Source organism: Mustela nigripes, chromosome 4, assembly GCF_022355385.1.
Source record: "Mustela nigripes isolate SB6536 chromosome 4, MUSNIG.SB6536, whole genome shotgun sequence".
NCBI classification, from domain to species: Eukaryota; Metazoa; Chordata; class Mammalia; order Carnivora; family Mustelidae; genus Mustela; species Mustela nigripes.
Window position 1 is genome coordinate 183,370,241 of NC_081560.1, and position 27,364 is coordinate 183,397,604.

Below are 27,364 nucleotides of genomic sequence, written 5' to 3' on the forward strand. Positions count from 1 at the left end.
GCACACACCAGTGCCAGCACACACACCAGTGCAAGTGCACACACCAGTGCCAGCACACACACCAGTGCAAGTGCACACACCAGTGCAGGCACACACACACCAGTGCAAGCACATACCAGTGCAAGCACACACCAGTGCAAGCGTACAGTGATGGGAGCTCGATAGTCACATTACTAAGGGATGTGTGTGCTGCTCTTGGCTGAGTATCTGGCTCTTTAGTTTAAGCAACACATGTGTCTTTTTGTGAACTTCCCTCTTGGGGACTTTGGGGATCATCCTAGAGCTTGAGTTAATCAATATATAGCTAAGTAAGTTGGAGACATGCCATCTAAAAACAAATAAATTCAAGTCAAGTTTTCTCCAACGGTAAACACTCATGAAAGTAGTTCTTGGCCCATGTTTCCAAAATCTCAGAACCCTCTGGCAGGCTCTGGAGAAACTGACCTCTAAGAAAATCAGATAATGAAACCGATTTGTGTCTTTGTAGTTGGGTCTGTGAGAATCAGCTGCCAGCTCTCTCAGGCAAGGTCAAGTTCGATATGGCAGCATCACCGTATAAGATTTTTTTCAAGATTTGGAAGAAACCTTAGAGACTGTTCAGACCTAAAATCACAAACAGGCAGTCCATTGAATAAGTTTGGACATGGGGGCGGTTTTAATTCAGACGAAAGAGTTTTGCCAGTCAATGTTTAATTTTCTTTTAATACCACATTTTACAAATGAGTGATTTCATATAAAAGTCCAGATTTCAAGCTCTTTTGGAGAACCCACAGAATAGGAAATGCTAGAATGAATTTTGTCAAGACACCAATTGTCCAGGGTTGAGCAGGCAGGGGACCCTTTACATGGGCAGTGCTATCTGGTTTCTTCCTGGCCTGTACCCATTATATCTGGGGCTAGTGGCATCTCTGCATGAATGCTTGATACCTCCCAAACTTCAGTGTTCAAATAAATCACCTGGAGATCTTTTTACTTTTTTTTTTAAGATTGATCGATTGATTGATTGATTTTAGAGGAAGAGAGAGCAGAGAACATGAGTGGGAGAGGCAGAGGGAGAGAGGATTTCAAGCAGACTTCCTCCTGATCACAGAGCCCAACCCAGGGCTCCATCTCATGACCTTGAGATCATGACCTGGGCTGAAACCAAGAGTCAAACGTTTAACCTTTTAACTGACCGAGACACCCAGACACCCAGCCTGGAAATCTTTTGAAATGCAGGCTCTGATTCCATTGTTCTGGGGTGAGTCTTAAGGGTCTGCATTTCTAACAAGGTGATGCGAGGCTGCTGGTCCATGGACTGGCCCTTCAGATGCAGCAGAGGAAGCTGAGAGATGCAGCGGGACTTGTCCACAGCCACATACACAAAAAGCAGAGACTCCAACCCAGGTCTCTTTATACCATCTTCCTCATTATTTATTTATTTCCCTTAGCTCAAGGATACAGAGAATAGGAAAATCAAATAGGAACAGAGCGTAATCAAATATGAACACAGCTGGGGCAGAATTTGTAAACAGGATTATTTTAAAAAAAATACTACTTATCAATAAACTGGGTGGACAAGGATGGTATTTCATTAAAATTTCCTTGAATTACGCTTGCTTTGACAGTTCCTGATTCCACTGCTGCCACAGATTTGGTCCTTGGAACTGGTAACAATTCTTCTGCTGATTTGTCCTCTTCCTGCCTTTCAGGAATATTGCTGTATTGAAATTCTACCTAGATAGTACGCTTTTGCTATTTGTCCAGGGGTGGTTTGGCTGGAAAATGGACTATAATCCAGAAATAGACACAGAGGGCCTCTACACAGCCAAGTTTAGGTCCCAACATTCAAGCTCACATGAGAGTATATACAGAGCCTGTGGTTCTCACTTCCTACACACACATGGTGTCCCCACTGTGTATTATGAAAGACAACAAACCAGGAGGGGTATGGGGACAAGGAGGGAGAAGAGCTACTCATAGAACAGCCACAGTGGCAATAGCAAGAAATGCTAACCAATCATCTGACAGCCATAGAAGTGTTCCAAAACCCAGTAAATGTCACCAGACTCTCTAAATGTTACGATATGGACCCCAAATGCCTACTAACCTCAACATCCTTTGAGGTACCCTAGTATGACAGCCCTGAGCCACAGTGATTTCTTCCCCAGGAGCCTCAGTCATGCAGATTGGACTCTGTCTTCTGCTTAAAAAGACAGGACAGGGAAACGTGCTCCATTTCAGGAAAGTTTTCATTTCTAATGGTTCATGTTTTGCTTTGGGTGCCTCTACTTTTATTCAGGAGGTTGGGAAGTAACTAGTCCTCACACTTGAATATTTCCAACAACAAAACCAGGTAGATGAGATCATAGGAAAGGCAGAATTGTGTAGAACTGGAAAATGCATAAAAACGTTCTGATCGATTGATTTTCCTGTTTGTGTTTCCTGTTTAGGCATAATGCCTACTTCAGCGGAAGTGACTTCTTCACCTGGTAATGCCCTCCGCCCACTGCAGATATAGGCAGATGGGTCAGCAAGACTGCCTGTGCCATGTCAACCAGGACAGTTGGGGGGGTGGGCGGAGTGCAGGGAGTGTCAGGTTGTCACTGTCTTTGAGCAGAATGCCCAGTCTGGGCCAAGCCCTGTGACAGAGCCAAGGTGGTGGTGTTGCCTCTCAGGAAGATAGGGACTGGTACTCGCTGGCAGGTGACATCACCTGTCACAGGTTCTCAGAGCATCACATATCTCCCCTTCATAGCACTGCTCACAGCTGCACTTTGACAGAGGAGGAGCCCTGTCTTGATTTCTTTGTTGTTTGACTCCAGTATCTAGCACAGTGTCTGCCATAGAAGGAAGGGATGAATCACAATCCATTGTTAAATACATGAAGTCCTTGATTCCTATGCTCCAGGGACAGAGAGAAGAAAATGGGTTAACTGTAAAACAATTATTTTTGCCATTTGGCAGGTTTTGATCAATTGCCTTTTCTCATTTCCAGAATCTTCTACTATTACTATAACCACCTCAACAGGTAATTTTGGTGTTATTGTGGGTTCTATCCATCTTACTTGCTATAAATTATCATGTTTGGTTTTCCAGGGAGCTCATTTCACAATTGTTTCTGTCCTGATCAAATTATTTTATTCTTTAGAGACTTTAAATATGCTTCTATTGACCTGACTCACATAGGCCACCTCTGCACCCCCAAGGGGGAATGAGATCCAGGAAGCACAGCTAAATGCGCGGGCCAAGGGAAAAATTAGTTTGGCCAATTCCCAAATTCAAAAATAAGTCATTCACTGGACAGACTGTTGATCTAACATCAACTGCCCATGATGGGAGCTCCTCCTGGAAACCAGTCATGGCATGGGTGTTGGCAGGATGGTGGAGAGCCAAACCACGGCTTTGACTGGTCCTCCTTAGACATTCGTCCAGCATTTGGTGAGGATGGTCATGTGCCAGGCTCTGTGCCAAGATATTGAGAGATGCAGAGTTGACCACAGTAACAAGTAACTTTTGTCTTGTACAATAATCTTGAATGATGCTGGTTGCAAAGATATCTGAGGAGTTCCTAATGTGACTTTGGGGTGAACAATTTTACAAATATAGTGTTAGAGGTTTATTTGTGGGGAGGACAATAAAGAGGGTGCTCTCCCCTACTCTAGGTGCTAAAGCAATTAAATAAGACACCAGAGTCAAGACCAAAATACGGTCCACACTCCTGAGAAGGCTTGGTTGGAGGGCAACCCTTGGTACAAGAGGCAAATGGACCTGCCATCCCCTCCTTACCCTCAGTCTGGGTCTTGGGACAGTCCAAGAGCTCGCCCTTTCCCGTGTCACTGCCTTCCAACCATTCAAGGAGAGGAAGGAAGACCAGGTGTAGGAATCCCTCCAACTACAGAATCTCTGTTAGACAAACACATATTGGGAGAAACTTGGACCAATGGTTGTTGCCCTCTAAGTAGGTAATGTTCACCTTCTCCGAGGGGAGAAGTCAAGGGTGGGCAAGAGGAATGGAAACCCAAGGACTGGAGAGGTGCCCTGGAGGCAGTGGAGGATCTAGGGATGCCCCTGTCTGGAAAGCAGGAAGACCAGACAAGCCAGTTATACCTATACCATCTAGGATGGCCACCTTTATGTCTCTTGTATTTAGCAACACGTAGGCTTGATATGGCTGTCTTACTGTTCCTTTGTTATTTTTGTTCTCCTGCAGATTTAGTAGCAACCACTGTGACCTCCACACCAGGTAAGACACTGTCTCCTGCCCAAGTAAGTGCCTCTTCTTGGACTTCCATTCATCAGTCTAGGCTGTTCCATGGAAAGCTTATCCCCAGCCCAGCCTCAGTAAGAACAAACCCTCAAGTGTCCTCTCCTCTCGGCTGGTTTTTAGGTCTTCTCTTCTCTTTTTTACAGGTACATCTTCATCCTCAGCAGAAGTGACCTCTCCCTCTGGTAAAGGCTTTCTTGTCATGTGGTTTAAAATCACGAGACCAGCTTCTCACTTGCCATATTCGATTTTGAAAATGAGCCCACATAATGACCATGTTGACCACAAAGTAGACTGAATGAAAAGACACACTGAAGAGTCCTTTCTCCCATTTTTAAGTGTCCTATTTTCTCTGTCCCTATACAGATGTATCTTCAACTTCAGCAGAAGTGGACACACCCTCTGGTAATGTTTTCTGTCTGTCACATTTCTTAAGTTAAATATGATCAACTCTCCCTCTTTCTGTTGGACAAATGAACATAGGTAGTGAATATTTTGTCTGTGGCAGAAGATCTGATATGTCAACAGAAGTCCCAGCATCCTTTTAATAGAAATGAAGCTTCATGTTCTCTTCATCCATTCATAGTCAAAAAAGTGGTCCCTCTGCTAGGACATCCCTTCCACTTGTTGGCCTGGTCTTAATCAGATGTGCTCATGGGAGGCAAGGGCAGGGCCCCCCCATCTCCACTAGCCTGGTGACCTGTGTTAGGTTACAGGTGGTGCTTTGACCCATCCCACACACCAAAATGCAAGAGAACTAGATTGTGATAGTGTTGGTTCTACCCATGTGCAATTCCATCTTCTACCACACTGCTGTTCAAACCAAAACTCTCCATTGTCTTTTCACTGATAGGTGAGTTTGAGTCTTCTTTGTTTGCAGATATAACTCCCACTCCAGGAGAAAAAGCCTCTTCACCAGGTAGGTTCTCTACTCTCTGTGGAGCCCTGGTGAGTGACTTTCTGAGAAACCATAGCCCAGCAGGAACGGACACACTCAGAGAAAACACACTCTTATTTCCCCAAGAGCGGTCAGGAGAGGAGAGGGAGGTCTGGTTGGTTCCAGGCCACTGGAACCCACAGTAGTTATGATTCTGAACATGGTGGAGGCAAGTACAGGGACAGGATGAGTAGGATAAGATAGCATTCAGCATCAATCCCGGACGACACGTTAGAGATGGCCCATGGCAACAATTCTCAGATGTTCATGTACAAGTGAATGGCCTGGAGAACTTGGTAAAATGCAGTTTTGGATTTCATGGCTCCAGATGGAGGCTGGATTCTGCATTTCTCACAGGCTCCCAGGTGATGCTTATCCTGCTGGTCACGGGCCACATTCAAGGAGTACAATGCTGAACCACTCCCCTTGTTTTGGAGGAAAATGAGGCCCAGAGAAGGAGGAAACTTGCCACTGCTTTAACTCAGGCAGCCATAACTAAGTATTACAGACCATGTGGCTTAAACAGCAGAAATTTATTTTCCACAGTCCTGGAGACTAAAAGTCTAAGATGAAGGAGACAGCAGAGAAGAACTGCAATGCCCACATTTTATGCTCCCGAAAAGCAGCGTGCTGTAGAAAGGGTGCATGTTCTGGGGTGTCCCAGGTGAGAACTGAAGATGTCCCAAGCTGTTTACAAGCTCTCTGAGTCTCGATTTCCTTGTCTCTAACATACAGACAGTACTTCCTGGGAACAGCTGCTGTAGGGATTTGAGAAGGAAATTATAGGACATAGGATGGATGTTCAAAATGGGAATGGTTTGTTTCTCTGGCAACGTGCCAACTTCTCATATACCGTTTTACTCCTGGATGTGTATGTCCACACGATAAATAAGCAGGGTGGGTTCTGCTCTATGCAGCTTATGGGTCAGACTTCTTTTCATAAACTTGGAGTGTACAGTGTGAAATTTCAATGACATGCGATGTCATTAATGCTTTCTTTGGACTAGAAACAAATTTTTTCTCTCTCTTTTTTTTTTGGCAGCCGTAAATCTGATTTCAACAAAAGTGACACCATCACCTGGTAAAGATCATATGCCTGTTGCTAGATTAACCCTTAGTTGTATAGTAATTTATACAACCACAATCTATCCTAAAATGCATTGTCACTTTTTTGCTTCCCTCTGTGTATTTCACGTGGAAGTATACCTCTCAGATATGATCCTTCTCTTATCTAAAAATGTTTCTGAGAAATCTGATTGGTTTGCTTCATTTAATTGTCCTGATCAATTATTTTATTCTTTAGAGTTTTTAAATACATTTATATTGCCTGACTCAATAGCCACCCCAATAAATATTTTTCCTACAAAATTTTTCCTACAAAATCTAACACTTTCATACTCTTCCTATAAAAATTCTGTATATTTGAAAGGCTTCTTTTCTGACCATTTTTCAAATCATTTTCTTTTTGTAGAATAACAGGACATACCACTTGTTACATTTCGATAAGAAAATAAAACTTAGGGGCACCTGGGTGGCTCAGTGGGTTAAAGCCTCTGCCTTCAGCTCAGGTCATGATCCCGGGGTCCTGGGATTGAGCCCCGAATCAGGCTCTCTGCTCAGTGGGGAGCCTGCTTCCTCCTCTCTCTCTCTCTGCCTGCCTCTCTGCCTACTTGTGATCTGTCAAATAAATAAATAAAAATTTTTAAAAATCAATAAAAAAATAAAACGTAGTGGGCAGCATTTCTGCACCTAAACCCATGCAGAAACTCAAACAAGACGACTAGTGCCTAAACCTTGAGAAAATGTGTGGCTCCTTTTCAGGTTTGACTATAAATATGTGACTTTGATGATACGCACTTTTTAAGCTTGGTCTGTCTTTCTTACAGTTACAATTTCAATTGGTGAAGACATGGCCCCTTTACCTGGTAATTTGCTTTTGTTCTCAGCACTTAAATTATCAAATCATTATTAATAAAGTGTTGTTGTTGTTTTTTTCAAAGTTGCTAATCTCTACAGAAAACCCTTATGGGCTAATAAGTAGATATGTGCAGACACAGATGTGCATGTACACACACACACCCCTTTGGGGGTTGGAAGCCCCACATTCACTTCCTGGGACCTTGCAGAAAAGATGTTTGCCTTTATTCATAGTTCGGGCAAGCATGGTTATCTTGCTCCAAAATCACAAGCAACAAATTAAATGAGGAGCAAACAATTATCCTAAACCAGGATACCATACCCACAGAGAACCCACCGCCAGGGGCATTTATTAGCTGTCACGAAACAGCTTCTGTGGGCCAAGGAAAGCAGGAAGGTTGGAAAACAGTCACCAGCAACCACTTTATATGGAGACGAATCATTTTACACACATCTCCTGGTGTGACACCGCCAACATAATATAGATTTTTTAAATTATTCTTACTTTTTAAATCCCATTGAAGTACATTTATATACAACGAATTGCACACATCTATGAGATTTTTCTAATGCATCCACCTATGCGACCACCACAATCAAGACACAGAGCATCCCCATCGCCCCGAAAAGCTCCTTTGCCTCCCTTTGCAGTAAATCCCCCAGGCAACCACTGGTCTGCTTTCGGTCCCTGTAGATTAGCTTTGTGTTTCTAGAATCTCATATAAATGGAATCAAATAATAAGTGCTCTTTCGCGTCTGACATCTCTTGCTTAACAAATTGTTTCTGAGATTTGTCCAGATGGTTCCTTGTATGGGTGCTTTGTTCCTTTTCATTGCTTAGTAATATTCCACTGGGTAGATAGTCTGCGATTTACCCCCTCCCCTGAGGGTGGACAGGTCGGTGCTCCCCAGTTTTTTCCCTCCGGTGGAGAACTCTGCCGTGTGCAACTCTTTCCCTGCACGTTTTCCTTTATCTCCAGTAAACACCTAGAAGTGGAAAAGCTGGCTCACAGAAGACACAGTTTACAGCTCCAATGTTGGCTTTTATTCATCAAGAGTAAAAGAAATTTCATGAGATAGATTTTGTTCACTAAGGCAAGCCAGTGACTCAACCATTCTACTCCAAAGATGGGAGGGTTTTGCCGTTTTGTTTTCTTTCTTTCTAGTATTTTTAATGATTAAATTCTTAGTTATCTGGACAACGAGGCTGACAATACCCTCCGTTCTTTGCGGGCTTTGCTTAATGCAGGTTTGGCTTTTTATGAGACAGGGAGTGCCATGGGGTGGGGGGCGAGAGAGAGAGAGAGACAGAGAGAGAGAGGGCAGCACCAGCAGACACGGTGGATCTCATCGCAGTGTCATTTCTTCTGCGGCAAACGATGCACCACGCGGAGGTGCGCAGTAACGGAGGTTGGAGGTGGCGCCTGCCACTGCTGTCCCCTGACTTGCTTTCTCTCCTCCCGCAGACCTGCCCCTGCGCTTGGCGGATGGGCACAGCCGCTGCGAGGGCCGGGTGGAGGTCCGCCACGAGGGCGTGTGGGGCACGGTGTGCGACGACCACTGGGACATCAGGGACGCTCGTGTCGTGTGCCGGCTGCTGGGTTGCGGCCAAGCTCTTGCAGCCCCGGGGCGCGGCCGCTTCGGCCAGGGCTCGGGGCCCATCCTGCTTGACGACATGCGCTGCTCGGGCACCGAAGACGCGCTGGACCACTGCGGCCACTCCGGCTGGGCGCGGCACAACTGCCGGCACCAGGAGGACGCGGGCGTGATCTGCGCAGGTGTGTCCCGGGGGACTGTGCCTCTTCCTCTGCCCGTGCTCTGAAGGTCAAGGGACTGCATGTTGGCCAAGGCGCCAGCTGCTAGGGTAGCAAGGGCGTATTTGTTACACGACTGCTGTGCTGAATATTTTCATGGCACAGCATGAAAATAAAACCACAGCCTTGTAGTTTTATTCATCACTTTTGTCGAATTCCAATTCCGGACTGTATTTGTTCTGAAATAGAGCTACAAGACTATGAGGTCGAAGGAAGAAGTGGCCGTATAATACAATGATTAAGGACACAGAATTTGTGTCCTTGAGGCTGTCAGACCACAAAGACCCTTATTCAATTTCTGACAGGGTCATCAAGGGCGCGATCTTAAGTGGACACCTTGACCCCGCCCTCAGTAGTCAGAACCCCACAGTACCTTGGGCTGCCTTTGTGTCCCTTTCATCCAAGATGGGGCCTATCCCTCTCCTGGAGGACTTTTTATTACCACCAGATACCCATCTTAGCATTGGACCTCCAGAGGTCGACCCTCTTCTCTGTGGAGTAGTACTATCTTATATTTGTCCTAAATTTACCCAGGTAAACCTCAAAAAGTCGCAGAATTCTAATATTTGGTGAACAAGTCCGAGCTCCTTTGTCTGTTTCATACTTAGTTTTTCACAGGCAAACAAAGGAATCAATCCCGATGCTTTTATCTTTGTGGGGGAGGTACTCTTGCCCTTCATAGGATTGATCATGACTAGAAAAATCATCAGAGTCCCCAAGACAAACCATCCCACAGACAGCCTTATGAGGAAGTCAGCCTGGGGCCCAGGGATCCTTATCTGCCAGGCCCTCACTCTCACTGTGTGTGTTCGCAGTTCCAACCTGTCCTTTTGCTGTCAGCAGACCCACTGGAAAGAGTAATTCATTTTCCACTCTTGGATTGTACACCAAGGGGTTTCCTTTTCATCTGGGTATAGCCGCGAAGGACCCGAGGTCTGGAGCCAATGGTATCTGAAGAGGTTGAGTGAATGTGGCCAGCCACGCTTCCTGGGCTGGGCCCTGGCCCTGGGTTGCTGTCCTGCCTTGCTTCTGAGCTGGAGAGGCCTTTGAGAGCCACAGACTGCCTATGCCCCAGGCTGAGATCCCAAGCATGCCATGAGCATGGGAAGGGGCATCTGCCAGCTTCCTTCAAACGACGGTGTTTAGAACCTGGAAAGCCTGTATTGACTATTCTCTTGCTCTAACAAATGTCAGCATTGGCGACACCAGTATTGTCAATACTGCACCTGCACACAAATCCCTTCCTCGGGCTCCATCAGGAGACCCCAGGCCCTCTTTCCCTCCCCATCAACCTGAAGTATGTTCAAGCCACTGTACTCCAGCTGCCATAGCTAAATCCAACGAGCCCATTTCCCGCACTGTCGTTCTGCTGCTGGCCACGGCCTCCTCTTCCAAGTCAGGGTATCAGCACAGCTGACCTTGGCTTCTCACCCATCTCCCCTCACCAGGTCCGGCTGCCTCTGCTGTACCCAAGGACAAGGGTAAGCCCTCCCCTCCAGGCTGCGGGAAGCGGGAGCAGAGAGAGCAGGTGTCCCGGGGAGAAAGAATGGGCTTTCCTGTGCCTCCACTGAGACCTCTGGCATCTCCAGCCACTTGTGGGCCTTAGGAGTTTGGGGAAGAAGACTCTTCACACGCACGCTCCCTCCCGCTTTGCTGCCACTCTTTTCCCAAAACACCTCTCATACAAAGCCTCGGATAGATGTGTGCTCAACCTCGGGGGTCCTCAACATGAGAAGTGGGTTATCCTTTAAATCGTTAGACAAGGCTCTGACTCAGACCGCAGGACACGTGCCGTGGGTAGGACTCCCAGGCTCTCGTGTGACTTTTGGAGAATGAGGACATAAATTCAGTGAGAGTCAAGTCAAGGATGGGGGTGATAAGAGTGAAGCAGCCCCCACCTGAGGCACCGCCCATGCTTTGTAAAGCAAGCACACACCCACATCCCCCTGTGCGGCCGCTGGGCCAGACTGTCTTTGTGCGTTTCTTCCCACGCTCCTCCTGCAGCCCAGCTCTCCTGCCTGCCTCACCTCTTCCGAGTCAGCATTGACCGAGGCTATCTCCGGAGGCTGGGCTACTCCTCTTGGGACATCCACTTAAATGATGAGCTGTGCCGCCCCCAAGTCACCGGGCGCTACCTGATCTTCAACATCCCCTACGGTCACTGTGGCACCATCAGACAGGTAAGAAACTGCCGAGGGGGTGGCACCCTTCTGAGGACGGAGGCCAAGGAGAGCTATTTGGAAAATTCAACCACCTGTTCAAAACCTGGCAGGGACGGCGGAAAGGCACAGCCGCCGGGACTTTGTTTCCAAGTTCAGTGAGACCTGGAGCACTCAGTAATTTGTCCGAAATTTTCCTTACTTTTGGGAATTTGGAACACATGCTGAATTTGGAATACCCTGTAATAAGTGCTGAGAGCTGGTGGATGCCTGGATGGGTAAACATCCGACAGATGGACGGACGATGTTCTCTTAGCTCCAAAGCCAAGCATTTTTCATGACATGCTTCTTTATTCACCTTCAGCGCACACCTCCTCCGGGCAGGCCACGGTGCTGCGCATGGGGGAGGACCAATGATCTGTCCATCTGACTGCTGGGTTCTAACCAGGCAACCGGCTGTATTTCCACACATAGAAAGCATTTATCCAGGACAGGAGGGGATAATGAAATGTATATGTTTATTTCCTGTTCCTTAACTGCCAGCTTATTCACAGAACAGTGTCATGGAAGTTAAGCAAACAAGTAGACCAAGGATATAGGAGAATGTCTAACTATGGAATCTTCTGCTCGGTGTATCTAACAATGTAGCACATTCCACAGCAAGATCTCCAAGTTGTTCCTCTCTTCTTCTGTTCCCATATTTAGACGCACACACAAAAACAGCAAACCTTTGGCACTGTTGGAGGTTAATTCATTCAAACAGTCTCCATGGTGCCCAGTGAGCACGCTGACTCCCAACTTCACGTTGTGTCGCTTTGATTATGCAGATCATGGTCATTCTTGCCCTTTTTGCCCTGAAATGTGTAGTTTTAACTTCAGAGGTCTCTGCCCCAGGGGCCATGCCAGAAGCTCCCCGGTGTCTGAGAGGCGGGCACCCCAGAAATTTCTAGGTCATCAGAGAGGACCCTGCTGCTCTCCTCTGGGGCTCTGGCTGGCCCAGCTCTCACCGCACAGGGGCCAGACGACACAGCAGGTCAGGAACCCCTCCGGGTGATGGCCAGTCCCGGGCCACCCACGGCGAGCACACTGCCACAGAACTCGTGATTTCAGTCAGTGGCTGAGCAACCTTCTAGGTGCTGAGGTCACAGTGGAAAACGGGACTGACGGGGGTCCTGCTCCACAGCCCTCCCGCTCGAGAAAAGGGAGACTGGCACTGAACAAGTGCACATAAGAGAATCATTTTACAGATGCTCAGAAGACAGCAAAAGGAAGGAAACAGGAGATGGTGAGGGGGGGGGGGAAGACCCCTTGGATGAGGGTGGCCAAGGAGCCGAGGCCTGGGGAGGAGACGAGCTGAGGAGAGGGGAGCGGGAGGAGGCCCTGCAGCGGGCAGCCTGTGCTGGCTGCAGCAGCAAGCTCGGGCGCTCGAGGAGGAGGGAAGAGACCGGAGACCCTCCGCACCAGGAAGCGCTGGGTCCCCTCAGAAGGGGCAGGGCCCTGTGGTCAAGGGGTTGAGCTTTCCCTCTAAGCTGTCCATCAGAGCAAGACCTGCTTCCAGGGGCAAGGCAGAAACTTGGTTTCACAGGGGAACAAGAAAAAAATCTGTTTTTCTGGATAAAGCACAGGTATTTGTGCCGAACGCAGAGTGTCTTCATTGTATTAAAATTTCAGAGTGGGGACTGGGAAGGGGCAGGGGGATGAGCAGGAAAGGAAAGCAAGGGTCTAGAAAGGCAGCCCTGGCTGGAGCTGACGGGGCGGTCCTCAGAGCTTCCAAGGCAGAGCGTCCAGGATCCGAGTCACACAACCAGGGGCTTCCTTGAACCAGCGTCGCGGGGCAGGCTGAGTCTCTGGGCCGCACAGGGGGCCGTGGGGACCCGGCTTCCAGAGACAATGGCACTCTGCACGACAGCCGTCAGCACCCCCTTAGCCCTTCAAGTCGCGCTGGATTTGAAGGAGCCAGGCTGAGCCTGAGGTGAGCAGGGCCAGGCCCACAGCTCCCGAGGAGCCAGAACCGGTCTGGAGCCAAGAGAAGGGAGGAGCGGGAAGGGAGGAGACGGGCACCAGGGGGCCGTGGTCTGCGCTCGCCTGAGACGGCCACAGGCTGACGGGAGGGCAGGGCGGGAGACTTCGGCAGAGGGAGCACCAAGCAGCCAGCATGGACCTCCTGCCCACCTCACACCAGCACAGCGTGGCCCTCACGGGAGGGAAGAGGGGGAGGCTGCTGGCACACGCTCTGAACTCCCAGCAGAGGACACAGCGTCACCCCATCCGGGCCTGCCGTACCACAGACTGTGGGCCCGAGGCCTCGGGCTTCCCGCTCATCGGCGAGCTGGCGCCGAGCAGGGCTGTGAGGGAGAGGCCTCTGCGCCTGCAGAAAGGCGTCTGTCCAGCCCTGGCCAGCAGCTCTCCCCTCTCGTCCTGCCAGGAAGGGCTCGGCTCCCTCAGCTACTCCAACTCCGTCAGAGGCCGAATCCAGGGCCACCCCGGCCGAGTCTTCGTGAGGCATAGGGTACCTCAGCTCCAGTTCACCTGCAGGGTGGACGGCCCGTCTGCAGCTGAAGTCACTCCTGGGGCTGAGGTGCCCAGGGAGGACGCTGGCTATGACGTGTCCATATCCTTCCTTGAGTTGCCCACGTCCCAGCATGTGAGGAACCCGGGGCCACACTACGCCAGCCCGAAGAAGAAAGCGGTCTTCCTTCAGGCCACCCTCCACAGCCCCAACCCCACCCTGAGGCTCTTCGTGGATACCTGCGTGGCTTCTCCAGATCCCCATGATTTTACCACCGTCAAGTACGATTTGATCCGGCGAGGGTAAGGAGAAGGGAAAACCTTCCACGACTGGCTGATCTTCACGGGGCATGCCTTTGGGGGACCTGTGGCTTCTCAGCTGGGCAGAGCCCTTGTCGTCTGGGACCCTGGGGTCCTGTCTCACCCCTTCTTGCCCGTGCCCGTGCCCGTGCCTCCCTTCCCTTTGTGCTTTATGACTTTATTAGCTCGCCGTTCGTTCGTGGTTCAGGCTCTCGGGGAATCTGGTCTACCTTGATGGGTTGGCGGGTTTTCTCGGCCTAAACTCTTAGAGTGATGAGATTTATTCAGGCTCCTTTAGCTAAAGGATTCACCAAACGAGGACTCGGGAGGTTGTTTGCCTCTGCAGCTCCTTTGCTCTCTCACAGGAGCAAAATCCTTATTATGGAAGGGCGATTGGCAACTAGTACAAAAGGACAAAATTGCATCACTTACTGGTGGTAGCTTTGAAGTGGGGAGAGCCACGGGAGATGCGTCATCGAGGTGCCTGTTTCCAAAAGCCAGGGGCGGGGCAAGACAGCGCGGTGTGGAGAAGGCGTGAGCATGAGAAGTGCACCGATGAGGCGTTAAAGTGCACGGAGTCCCTGAATCAGAAAGCTCTTCTCTTTCAATTCTCCTTACAGAGAGATCAAGGAGGGAGGCACAGTTTGGTGCCAGAACATAACAACTAACACTCTATTCTTCTGTCTGCTTTAGGTTCAAATTACTCTTTTTTAGTCTAATTTCCTCCGGTAGAGTCTTAGGTTATTGATTTTATTTAGATCTTTCTTCTTTTCCAATTCATACATTTGATTTGATCCTCGTAAATTGTATATTCAATTTCACTCAGTTCGAAATAGCTTGTAAATTTTTCTTGAGACTTTTTCTTTTACCTCTGGATCAGTTAGAAGTGTGTTGTTTCATTTCCAAGTAAGAATTTTCCAACAACCTTTCTGTGACTGAATTCTAATTCAACTCCACTCTGATCAGACTATGTCTTTGGTGTGATTCCTTCTCTGTGAATTTGCTAAGGTGTGCTGTGCGGTCCAGAAGGTGTCTGTCCCAGGGAATGTTCCACATGGGCTTGAGAAAGATTGTATTCTGCGGTGGCTAGGTGGAGTGTCCTACAGCTGTCATCTAGCTGGTCAGCAGTCCTTTCCAGATCATCAGTATCCTTCCTGAGTTTCTGCCAGACGTGTCAGTTCTAGACAGAGGGGTGGGGAGCCTCCAGCCATCACAGTGGGCTTGTAGATTTCTCTTTGCAGTTCCCTTACTTTTTGTCTCAGACATTTTGACACTCTGTTGTTACATGTGTATACATTAAGGATTGTTATATCTTTTCGGTGTTTTGTTTTGTTTTTTAATGTTAGTCCCCACACAGTACATCATTAGCTTTTCATGTAGTGTTCCATGATTCATTGTTTGCATCTAACACCCAGTGCTCCTTGCAGTCTGTGCTCCCTCAATACCCATCACTGGGCTAACCCATCCCCCACCCCCCCAAAGCCCTCATTTTGTCTCCCAGAGTCCATAGTCTCTCGTGGTTTGTCTCCCCCTCAGATTTCCCCCCTTCCTTTTCCCCTTCCTTCTCCAAATGTCCTCCATGCTATTCCTTATGTTCCACAAACAAGTGAAACCATATAATTGACTTTCTCTGTTTGACTTATTTCACTCAGCATAATCTCCTCCAATCCCATCCATGTTGATGCAAAAATTGGGTATTCATCCTTTCTGATGGCTGAATAATATTCCACTGTGTATATGGACCGTATCTTCTTTATCCACTCGTCTGTTGAAGGGTATCTCTGCTCCTTCCGCAGTTTGGCTATTGTGGACATTGCTGCTACATGTGCCCCTTCTTTTCACTACATCTATCTTTGGGGTAAATACCCAGTAGTGAAATTGCAGGGTCATGGGGTAGCTCTATTTTGAATTTTTTAAGGAATCTCCACACTGTTTTCCAAAGTGGCTGCACCAACTTGCATTCCCACCAGCAGTGGAAGAGGGTTCCCTTTTCTCCACATCCTCTCCAACACTTGTTTTTTCCTGCCTTGTCAATTTTTGCCATTCTAACTGGTGTAAGGTAGTATCTCAATGTGGTTTTGATTTGAATTTCCCGATGATGAACATTTTTTTATCCGTCTGTTAGCCATTTGTATGTCCTCTTTTGAGAAGTGTCTGTTCATGTCTTCTGACCATTTTTTGACTTTATTATTTGTTTTTTGGGTGTTGAGTTTGAGAAGTTATTTATAGATCTTGGATATCAGCCCTTTATCTGTACTGTCATTTGCAAATATCTTCTCCCATTCCATGGGCTGCCTCTTTGTTTTGTTGACTGTTTCCTCTGCTGTGCAGAAGCTTTTTATCTTGGTAAAGCACCAAAAGTTCATTTTCACTTTTGTCTTCTTGTGTTTGGAAACCTGTCTTGAAAGAAGTTGCTGTGATTGCAAAGAGGTTACTGCCTATGTTCTCCTCCAGGATTTAGATGGATTCCTGTCTCACCTTGAGGTCTTTCATCATTTTGAGGTTTATCATTGTGTATGGTGTAAGAGAATGGTCGAGTTTCATTCTTCTGTATATAGCTGTCCAGTTTTCCCAGCTTACTGTTACATCTTTTGAGAGGGCCAATCCCTTTATTGTTATGCAATACCCCTCTTCATTCCTGATAATTGTCCTGGCTTTGAACTCTGTTTTGTCTCAAATTAATGTAGCTACTCCAGCTCTCTTTTGATTAGTATTACCATGGTAGATCTTTCTCCATCCCTTTTAGAAGTCTTTATATTTAAAGTGGGTGTCTTGTAGAGAACAGTAGTTGAATCTTGGGCTTTCTTGTTTTTGTTTTCATTTTATCTGCTCTGGCAATCTGTATCTTTAAAGTGGCATATTTAATAATCACATTTAAAGTGATTATTGAGGGGCATCTAGGTGGCTCAGTGGGTTAAGCATCCAACTCTTGATTTCAGCTCAGGTCATGATCTCAGGGCCATTAAGACTGAGTCTCACGTAGGGCTCCACACTGAGCATGGAGCCTGCTTAAGATTCTCTCTCTCCCTCTCCCTCTTCCCCCAGCTCACACTCTCATTCTCTCTCTCCCTCTCTCAAATAGATAATTTTTTTAAAAATAAAGTGATTATTGATAGAGTTGGATGAAAATCTGCCATCTTGGTAACTGTTTTCTGCTTGTTGCATTGGTTTGTTGTCTCTACCCCCTCTCTCCTTTTGCTGCCTTCTCTGAATTTAATGGAGCATTTTATATTATTCTGTTTTATCTCCTTTCTTGATGTATCATTTATGCTTCTTACTGAACTTTTTCCATAGTTGTGTTAGGGTTGACAGAACACATTTTTTAAAAAGATTTTATTTATTTGTTTATTTGGCAGAGAGAGAGAGAGATCACAAGTAGCCGGAGAGGCAGGCAGAGAGAGAGAGGGGAAAGCAGGCTCCCTGCTGAGCAGAGAGCCTGATGTGGGGCTTGATCCCAGGATTCCAGGATCATGACCTGAGCCGAAGGCAGATGCTTATTAGACTGAGCCAACCAGGTACCCTAAGAAACACATTTTTAAATAATCTAAGTTTCACTTTCAAATAATACAACCACTACCTTTAATCTCCCCTTTGGGTAAAATAGAATAGAATGGGCCTTCGGAAGGCAACAGCTCTAGTTAGAAGTTAATTACGTTGTTTTTTATTATGTTTATTTTACTGTTAGCTTCTACTTCTGCTCAGGAACAGTGGTTTTTCTACTCATGGTAGTATTTTAAGTTTCTTTATGAAAGAAAGAGTGGGTAGGGGGAAGAACTCTGTTTGGAATTCATTGGTCTGATTATTGGAGTCAGGGTGAATTCCCATCACACGTCAAATTAATCCTTGTGGATGGGGGGTTTTCTCCTATCAGGTGCATCAAAGACAATACCTATATCAACCTGCACTCCCAACAGAAGAACACTGCCCAGTTCAAGTTCAATGCCTTCAACTTTCTGAGCAACTATGACGTGGTCTACCTGCAGTGTGAGGTCGCTGTGTGCAAAGTGGGGGACCCCTCCTCCCGCTGCTCCCAGGGCTGTGTAGAACGGAGTAAGAGGGATGCAGGCCGTGTGGTGACCCCAGAAGAACAGACTGAGCATTTCCAAGTGGTGGGGCCACTGGAAATCCACAGAGGGACTGGTCGGAGTAAGACCCTTGTGTGATTTCTTCACTTTTCGCACAAATCTGTTATTAGAAAGAAAAGCCTATTTCCCTGAATAAAGTGATAAGTTTGACAAACCAGAAGCTGCCCATGGAGCCACAGGTAAAAGAAACAGCTAAGGAGGTTCTCTCTGAGTTTCGACCCTACATAAACCTTCCCTGATTGTTAAACTTGTAAGGCAGTCACTCTGTTTGCTGGCTAGAGATGCTGCATCTTCTAATTCTTCACTATCAAGAACTACACATGTTCTAAAGAACAGAGTTCTCTCTATAGACCAAATTGTCAATTTAAAGATTTTGTTAAATTGACTCCTTAACGTTCAGATGCTAGTAGATGGATCTTTTTTTTTTCTGTCCCTCGGGTGGTGTGAGAATTTCTTTTCAGATCTTGCTAAGAGTCTAATGAAAAATAAACAAGTGTTGGAAAGTCACTGCTCTTTTTTTTTAAACCCTAATAACTGGTTAGTTGAATTGAATATGTCATTTGCTTGTTTATTCGTTGTCACCTACTCAAAACAAGCTCTTCTTGCCCATTCCAAAGGGAATACACCGTGCCTCGGCTTTATTGGGTTTGGGTGACAGCTTTGACATTGACCACAAATGAGAGTTGGAGACACAATCACATGAACCACCTGTGACTGCTTTTATCACACACCCAGTCTGTGTCCCAAATCCTCAAGGCTTTATAGGAAACCTGAGGACACAGGAAACCTGAGGAACACAGAAAGAAAGGTTTGCATATCCCACACCCTCATAGAAAAAGCAGGCAGCACCACTTTATCCAAGTTCTCTTTGTATCTTAACAGAAAGAGGTCTGGGCTGTACTCAGTTCCCTCAAAGCCATCTTTAAAGAAACTGTCTTGGGGCACCTGGATGGCTCAGTTGGTTAAGTACCCAACTCATGATTTTGGCTCAGGTCAATCATCTCAGGGTCATGTAAGTCCCCTGTCTGGGCATGGAGCCTGCTTAAGATTCTCTCGAAAGATGAAAAAGAAAGAGAATAAAGGAGGAAGGAAGGGAGGAAGGAAGGAAAAGGGAGGGAGAGAGGGGAAGGAAGTAAGAAAGGGTGAGTCTTGGACATAGTTTAGTTTTGTTTTTTGCTTGTCAAGAAGTATTCAATAGCAACATTTAAAAGGAGTCCTCAAGTCCAAGAAATTGTTCCTATCTGTGCCATTCAATGGCATGTATGAGATGAGAATACGTATGGTCAAGGCTCCCAGGGGGGAGAGCAGAGTTTGGGGGAGGCTGGGAGCTAACCCTGAAGTCCTGATGAAAATCTGACATGTGACCCGAGGGTGGGCATTGCCTCTAGAGGGGAACATCTCAGTCTCATGCCAGACGTGCCCTTGATCAGTAGCCATCTTGATAAATAGGATACTTGCGGTATTTTGATGGCATTCCCTGCTTCTACCTGGTAGAAGTTGATGAGATGTAGTTGCTGGTCAGTCTGGTGAAGGCAGCATCTTTAAGTCAAAAGGGAATCACTCGTCCCCAAGCACCTTCATCTTCGGTCACGTGATCTGAGCATCGGGCGTCTATTTCACGTGAGCGCCCCAGATGAATTAAGGGGTTTTCCAAGGGCCTCTGAGCTGCTAGAGCTTCTCCTTTCTGAAGCTTACCTGCCCATTAACTGCATCTATCCCGTATGCATTGAGGAAGTGGGAAGCCAACAGCTTCCAAAGTTAGCATCTTATAGCTTTTAACAAATGCCTCTTGGAGAAAGTGTTGAGAATGAAAGGACTGACCTTATAAGAATAAATAAATAAATAAGTGTCCAGTGAGCTCCCGGTGAGCTTCTCCAGGTGTGGTTCAGCAGGCGGGACCCAGGAAGCTGCCCTCTCCAACAGCATTCCAGCGGATTCTAAGAACGCTGTAGTGGGAAGGCCATGGTCACTGCCGAGCAGTCCATGCTTTATGGATCAAAAAGCACTCAACAGGGAGAAACCTGCAACCCAGAAAAAAGCCTCAAGAGAAGCCTGCTCTCTCTAGCCAAGGGCTGGTAAAGGAGCGCCCAGGCAAGATTGTGAGCCGTGGGCCAAACTGTGTCCCTGCCTCAGCCCAGCCAACAAAGGTGAAGTGGGGAGCCGAGACTTCCTCCTGCCCCCAGGATCCCTCCCACCTTCCCTCCCCTCTGCAGGTTCTATCATCTCTGCGCAGTAACTGGGGCCTCCCCAACACCCCCATGTCAAGTGGAGACCAGGTGGGGAGGCTGGGCTTCCAACCCCACCAGGCAGGAAGACCACCCCTCTGAGACTTCTCTGGGGTGGTGTCAGAGGGGACCTTGTAGAGAGCCAGGACCTCTACCCCCCACCCAGAGGTAACAAGGCGATGCCACCTTCCTGGGGGGAGGGGCAGCAGAGGCCATGAAGGTAGCCTGGCTTCCGCTCTGCCCTGTAGAAATGAGGAGACCCTCCCATCTTGTCCGCACATGCTGGTATTCCATCGCACGTTTTGCTTTTAGCCTTGCTGAAATGCTCTGTTAAACCTATCTCTTGGGGGCGCCTGGGTGGCTCAGTCTGTTAACCATCTGCCTGCAGCTCAGGTTATGATCTCAGGGTCCTGGCCTCAGGCCCCGCATCAGGCTTCCTGCTCCACATGGAGTCTGCTTGTCCCTCTCCCTCTGCCCTCCCTCATGCTCTCTCTCTCAAATCAATAAATAAAATCTTTTAGAAAAAAAAAAAAAAAAGCATGTCTCTTGAATACAGCATAGAGTCAGAATGGAATGCTGTGGGACATTCAGAAAATCCTGTTCCTCTAGGAAGTGAGCGTGGTGGCCGCTCTGGTGTGACAGCCATATCTCCCTCCGGTAGAACCATTGTTCAGGCTGCCGGGAGTGTGGGTGGCTGATGGCTCTCAGCCCCCAAGATTCTGTGGGGATTCCCTCAGCTCAAGGCAGCTGCCTTGGCCACGTTTGCAGCCTTCAACCAATGGCCGGTGGATAGAAGTGTGTCATGTGGCGGGGGTACCGAGCCCCAGTGTGGGGACGTCTCTGACAGTCCAGCCGAGCCCAGGATGCAGGGCGTTGGCCAGGCTTTTTGCTGCCTCTGCCTCGCCACTCACCAGCTCGCTGCCAGGCCTGCTTCCCTTCCCCTGCCAGGGCTCAAGGCTAGGCCCATGCCCCAGGAACCCTTCGGCACACAAACCTCTCCACCAGAGGTTGTCTCCCAGGACCCAGCCCATGACGGTCAGTACCAGGCAGGTCCGAGGAAGCAAATTCAGAAACAGGACTTGGGGGCTGCCCAGGGGGACTCATCACCAGCAGCAAGTGGTACAGAGGCAGCCCCTGAGCACAGCTCATCTCCTCATTCAACCCTCACGAGCACAACAAGCTGGGGTAAAAGGGGTGGGGCAGCTGCTACCTTCCTCATTTTAAATTGTGGAAATCAAGGCTGAGGGTGACCTGGCCAAGGTAACCCACCAGGTAAGGGGACGAACTAAAACCCAGGCCACCCACTTCAGATCTGAAACCTTTACTTACTTTACTGTCGTTTTTTCCTGAAGAAAAACACTTTCTGCTGTGTATGATTTTCTATCTCTGATGCACTGGTATAGCTCAGTAGGTCCACTGCAAAGGGTTTGTGACTCATGGTGATACAGTTTTACACTGTCTCCCGAGTCACACTATGTGATGGTCTTCTTGGTATCACACTGCTGTGCCTGGCCGCCCACACAGCTTCACGCAGTTCCTGACAGGAAGACAGCGCTGGGCCCGGGACCACACTGCCTTGACTGAGTCTGACTTGCCTGTTCTCATTACGTTCTCAAGTGCTTTCGCGTTAGGTTGGAAAAGAACTTTGTAGTAGCTCCCTTTAGTCATACAGATGAACACAAAGGAGACTAGACCACATGGCCACATGGGGCAAGGGCTTAGAAAATCCATGTGGAAATACTAAAAAGAAAATGGGGAAGATCTGTTTTCATTTGGAGGTGGAAACCCAGCAGGCCCCAAACAACTCGTGCGATAAGAGTAGAGATGCTGTTTTACTCGTGCTGTACTCCCTGGGCATGCGTGGTATCAAATCCAAGCGTCTGGGACTCAAGGAGTGTCCCTGGGTGTTCAGAAATGTGGTTGCCTCTTTGGATGTGTATTAGAACCTGAAAACATGGTGGTTTGGATGGTGGGGACGAGTTGTACTGTCCTCCTAGGACAAAGAATTCAACATGTGTGGTGTGAGTAAGTTTGTGCACATGGAGGCTTCTATACTGTGGATAGGAAAGTGTCAGCCAGAACGGACTTCTCCTTTTAGGGTTACCTTTGGTTTTGGTGTTTGGTGGTAAATGGGAGAATTGTTTTCATTCATTAACCTAGAAACCACACAGAAGGCTCTCCTTTTATAGTCAGGTTCTTCTTTCCTGTTCTTAGATCATGAAATAGCTTTTTTCTTTCCAGAGCTGTTCTCTGAAATGTGTTTAAGTTGTAAAATGCTGAGGCTCTGAATTAGAGTGAGGCATGTGAATAAACAAGATGTCAGTCTCTCTGTCACACTTAGTTTCAAAAACTGTAACCCTCGCATACATTTCAAAAGGTAGCATATTTGCATCTAGGTAACAAATATATTTAATGCCAAAGATTTAAGTAAATACAACCTTCTTCTTTTCACCTAATATTGACAGATACTGTTCCATGCTTGTGAAAAAGGACGTTTCTAATTCATCTGGTATTTTGGTGACTTTCGTTCTTAGCATGGACATAATGTTTGTTCATTTCAACCACGCCTGCAAGGCAGCAAGTTCTGACCACGGTGACAGCAGGAACTGTGTCATTTTTATGCGGCTCTCTCCAATTTATTCATAATATGTAGCCATGGGGCATTTTCTTTGGCATTTGGGAAAAATGGGTCTCACTGAAGGCTGAACTGGTCAGTTAATATTCTGAAGCTTCTCATATTTATAGTCTGTTCTCTGATTCACAAAATGCCTTGCTACGATCACGGCCACCATCACAACATTCAGAGCAAGGACCATGAATGAAAACAGATGCAGACTGTCAAAAGATTGACTCTGAGTTTCTTCTCTGTGTATTTGGTCCTGAAATCCTGTAAGTGGAAACCAGATAAAAATCATTTAAAGAAAAGTATTACTTGGCATTACAAAATTTTTGTGAATGGGTATCTCTCCATAGCCTCTGAGTCTTAGGCATCAATGAAGGACCTTATGATACATAATGCCAAAACAGCCTAAGGAAACTGCTAGCAACTCTTTCAATTAATGTATGTTTCCGTTTCATTTAAAAGACAAGATGTGTTTACATTTGTTTGTTTAAATAGCTACTTTGTTGCCCTGAAATAAGGTGAGAAACTTGTGGAATTTAAGCATCAAAATCAAACAGAAGTGCAGGCCCATCTACTGATGGTCACTATCTCCCAAAGTCCCCAAAATATATTTGATCGATGGAGACACAACTAATTTCTTCTCTTCAAACAGGAAAAGGGTACTTTTCTAATGTGCATGATATTTCTATAACTTTTATTCACAAATTTTCAACTAATCTAGCCTAATATCCATAGATGCATTGTCTTTTTAGTGACTATAGTTATAAAATTACTGGATTTAATTTTTGTTCCCTTTTGTTTTTGTCATAGAAATATTTTGCTACAAACTAGAATCCTACTCCTTCCCAATCCATTCAAATAATAATAAAGACAGAGGTCATAAGATTCTCTTATGCCAGGATCATTTTCATATGAGATAAATTCTCCTAAACACTTTTCATGTAACTATGGTCTATCGAAGCCATTCAGTCGTGGCTTGTCCTTGGGCATTCACTGTTCTGGGACCTGGCAGGGCTCATGTTTCCAACCTTTAAAAAGAAGCAGGGCTGTGTTGCAAATATGCTATTTTCTCTGTTTTGGAAAAAAAATCTTTTACTTTTCCCAAAAAGGTGATTTGTGTGAGATGCTGATTCACCTGATTCAACTCATTTAGGAATGAAAATACATTGCTTTTGATTCTGTTATCTGCCATGGTATGGCTATAATAAGAAGTCAGAAAGCTAAGAGAAACTGTTGTTTTTAGAAGTGAGGATATTACATTTATACTGAGAAGCCATGGGAATAATGGTGAGTTATCAGTGCATCATATGCTTAAAATGTACATGGCTTTCATTTTATCCACTAACAGAAAGAAAAATTAATCTTGTGTGCTTACCTGATTATGGGCTTTCCTACAAATACTATAAATCTCTAAACTATACCTTCTTAAGAAGGAATATATTTGAGCAGAATTTTATGAACCATGTGGTATTCTTAGTTCATGAAATAGCTTTTTTCTTACCTGGATTTCCACTTGCACTTCGATCCCTTTTCAGACGAATAGGTCCTACGACAGAATCAGTCTTCCATTTGTACGAAGAAATGTCTCTTTTCCTTCTAGAGACACAGCCTTGGTTGCAGCGAGACTGATGGTCACCACTGTCACATATCAAAATCTTACACTGGAGATATACGGAGCCCAGACTTCTCAAGAATTTAAAGGCGTTAAATTGGAATCTTCCATAGTGTCCAGATAATGGATACATCATACAAGTGTCATCTTGAATACATCTAGAACAGGATTTACGGCACATTTAGAAAGTTTCCAGTTCAGTCTTTTCAGTATTGAAAAGAGATGATACAAAGTTTTCTTTGAACTGTCTGATCTGTGGATCAAAAATTTCTCCAGAAAGACAATGTCTCCCATCCAAGTACAAACCAGGCCTGACCCTGCTTAGCCAAGACCAGGTGCATTGTATGTTAAGTGACGAATTGTTCAATTCTACTCCTGAAACTGATATTACACTATATGCTCTAACTAACTAGAATTTAAATAAAAATTTGGAGAGAAAAAAAAATAGTAAAAAAAAAGACAGTCAGTGTCTTTAGCTCAGACTGTATTGAGCTAAGGCTATGGACCTGATTCCTGGGTAAAATAAAATTCCCTCCAGCAATAACATTTCTAGTCCACATGAGTTAGGTAGAAAATCAATTCAGATATATTAGAGCTCTTACACCTTACCTTAGACACTTGCTATGAAGATCTCAATATGGTGGATGTAGTTTAAGTCCATCAGCTTATAGAAAAAAAGGGAAAACTTTCCTTTAAAAAAAAAAAAAAAACCTTAGGGGAGAGTACCCAGTGAGGAAGAAGGAGCAAGGATAAAGCAATGTAAGGAAGCCAGCTAACCTTCATGTAAAAATACTCTTATCTGGACAAAATGACAAGACGGAAAAATTCACCACAAAAAAAAGAACAAGAGGCAGTACCGAAAGCTAGGGACCAAATCAATACAGACATTGGTAATATGTCAGATCTAGAGTTCAGAATGACAATTCTCAAGGTTCTAGCCGGGCTCAAAAAAGGCATGGAAGGTATTAGAGAAACCCTCTCGGGAGATATAAAAGCCCTTTCTGGAGAAATAAAAGAACTAAAATCTAACCAAGTTGAAATCAAAAAAGCTATTAATGAGGTGCAATCAAAAATGGAGGCTCTAACTGCTAGGATAAATGAGGCAGAAGAAAGAATTAGTGATATAGAAGACCAAATGACAGAGAATAAAGAAGCTGAGCAAAAGAGGGACAAACAGCTACTGGACCATGAGGGGAGAATTCGAGAGATAAGTGACACCATAAGACGAAACAACATTAGAATAATTGGGATTCCAGAAGAAGAAGAAAGAGAGAGGGGAGCAGAAGGTATACTGGAGAGAATTATTGGGGAGAATTTCCCCAATATGTCAAAGGGAACGAGCATCAAAATTCAGGAGGTTCAGAGAACGCCCCTCAAAATCAATAAGAATAGGCCCACACCCCGTCATCTAATAGTAAAATTTACAAGTCTCAGTGACAAAGAGAAAATCCTGAAAGCAGCCCGGGAAAAGAAGTCTGTAACATACAATGATAAAAATATTAGATTGGCAGCTGACTTATCCACAGAGACCTGGCAGGCCAGAAAGAGCTGGCATGATATTTTCAGAGCACTAAACTAGAAAAACATGCAGCCAAGAATACTCTATCCAGCTAGGCTATCATTGAAAATAGAAGGAGAGATTAAAAGCTTCCAGGACAAACAAAAACTGAAAGAATTTGCAAACACCAAACCAGCTCTACAGGAAATATTGAAAGGAGTCCTCTAAGCAAAGAGAGAGCCTACAAGTGGTAGATCAGAAAGGAACAGAGACCATATACAGTAACAGTCATCTTACAGGCAATACAATGGCACTAAATTCATATCTCTCAATAGTTACCCTGAATGTTAATGGGCTAAATGCCCCAATCAAAAGACACAGGGTATCAGAATGGATAAAAAAACAAACCCATCTATATGTTGCCTCCAGGAAACTCATTTTAAGCCCGAAGACACCTCCAGATTTAAAGTGAGGGGGTGGAAAAAAATTTACCAGGCTAATGGACATCAGAAGAAAGCAGGAGTGGCAATCCTTATATCAGATCAATTAGATTTTAAGCCAAAGACTATAATAAGAGATGAGGAAGGACATTATATCATACTCAAAGGATCTGTCCAACAAGAAGATCTAACAATTTTAAATATCTATGCCCCTAATGTGGGAGCAGCCAACTATATAAACCAATTAATAACAAAATCAAAGAAACACATCAACAATAATACAATAATAGTAGGAGACTTTAACACTCCCCTCACTGAAATGGACAGATCATTCAAGCAAAAGATCAGCAAGGAAATAAAGGCCTTAAACGACACACTGGACCAGACGGACATCACAGATATATTCAGAACATTTCATCCCAAAGCAACAGAATACACATTCTTCTCTAGTGCACATGGAACATTCTCCAGAATAGATCACATCCTCGGTCCTAAATCAGGACTCAACCGGTACCAAAAGATTGGGATCATTCCCTGCATATTTTCTGACCACAATGCTCTAAAGCTAGAACTCAACAACAAGAGGAAGTTTGGAAAGAACCCAAATACATGGAGACTAAACAGCATCCTTCTAAAGAATGAATGGGTCAACCGGGAAATTAAAGAAGAATTGAAAAAAAACATGGAAACAAATGATAATGAAAATACAACAATTCATAATCTGTGGGACACAACAAAGGCAGTCCCAAGAGGAAAATATATAGCGATACAAGCCTTTCTCAAGAAACAAGAAAGGTCTCAGGTACACAACCTAACCCTATACCTAAAGGAGCTGGAGAAAGAACAAGAAAGAAACCCTAAGCCCAGCAGGAGAAGAGAAATCATAAAGATCAGAGCAGAAATCAATGAAATAGAAACCAAAAAAACAATAGAACAAATCAACGAAACTAGGAGCTGGTTCTTTGAAAGAATTAATAAAATTGATAAACCCCTGGCCCGA

General features: G+C 45.8%; 2 protein-coding genes and 1 long non-coding RNA gene across 3 annotated transcripts in view; 2 read left to right on the forward strand and 1 right to left on the reverse strand.

The window, feature by feature from the left end:
* LOC132016844 (uncharacterized) overlaps nt 1–2,466 on the forward strand; it is a 3,280-nt gene extending 814 nt beyond the window's left edge. Inside the window, exons 2-3 of the long non-coding RNA XR_009404026.1 lie at nt 1,608–1,649; nt 2,433–2,466. This is a non-coding gene — a long non-coding RNA (uncharacterized LOC132016844). The remainder of the gene's footprint in view (nt 1–1,607; nt 1,650–2,432) is intronic.
* Nucleotides 1–18,469, forward strand: part of LOC132016487 (deleted in malignant brain tumors 1 protein-like) — a 218,964-nt gene extending 200,495 nt beyond the window's left edge. Inside the window, 5 exon segments of the mRNA XM_059397731.1 lie at nt 8,567–8,878; nt 10,363–10,395; nt 10,919–11,094; nt 13,499–13,884; nt 17,753–18,469. Of these exon segments, the coding sequence (XP_059253714.1) occupies nt 8,567–8,878; nt 10,363–10,395; nt 10,919–11,094; nt 13,499–13,884; nt 17,753–18,044 (1,199 nt within the window). The 3' untranslated portion in view covers nt 18,045–18,469.
* A 4,188-nt stretch (nt 18,470–22,657) lies between these two features.
* Nucleotides 22,658–27,364, reverse strand: part of CUZD1 (CUB and zona pellucida like domains 1) — a 35,141-nt gene continuing 30,434 nt past the window's right edge. Inside the window, exons 9-10 of the mRNA XM_059397732.1 lie at nt 24,316–24,584; nt 22,658–23,078 (exon numbers count right to left, since the gene is read on the reverse strand). Coding sequence (XP_059253715.1) covers nt 22,903–23,078; nt 24,316–24,584 — 445 coding nt within the window. The 3' untranslated portion in view covers nt 22,658–22,902. The remainder of the gene's footprint in view (nt 23,079–24,315; nt 24,585–27,364) is intronic.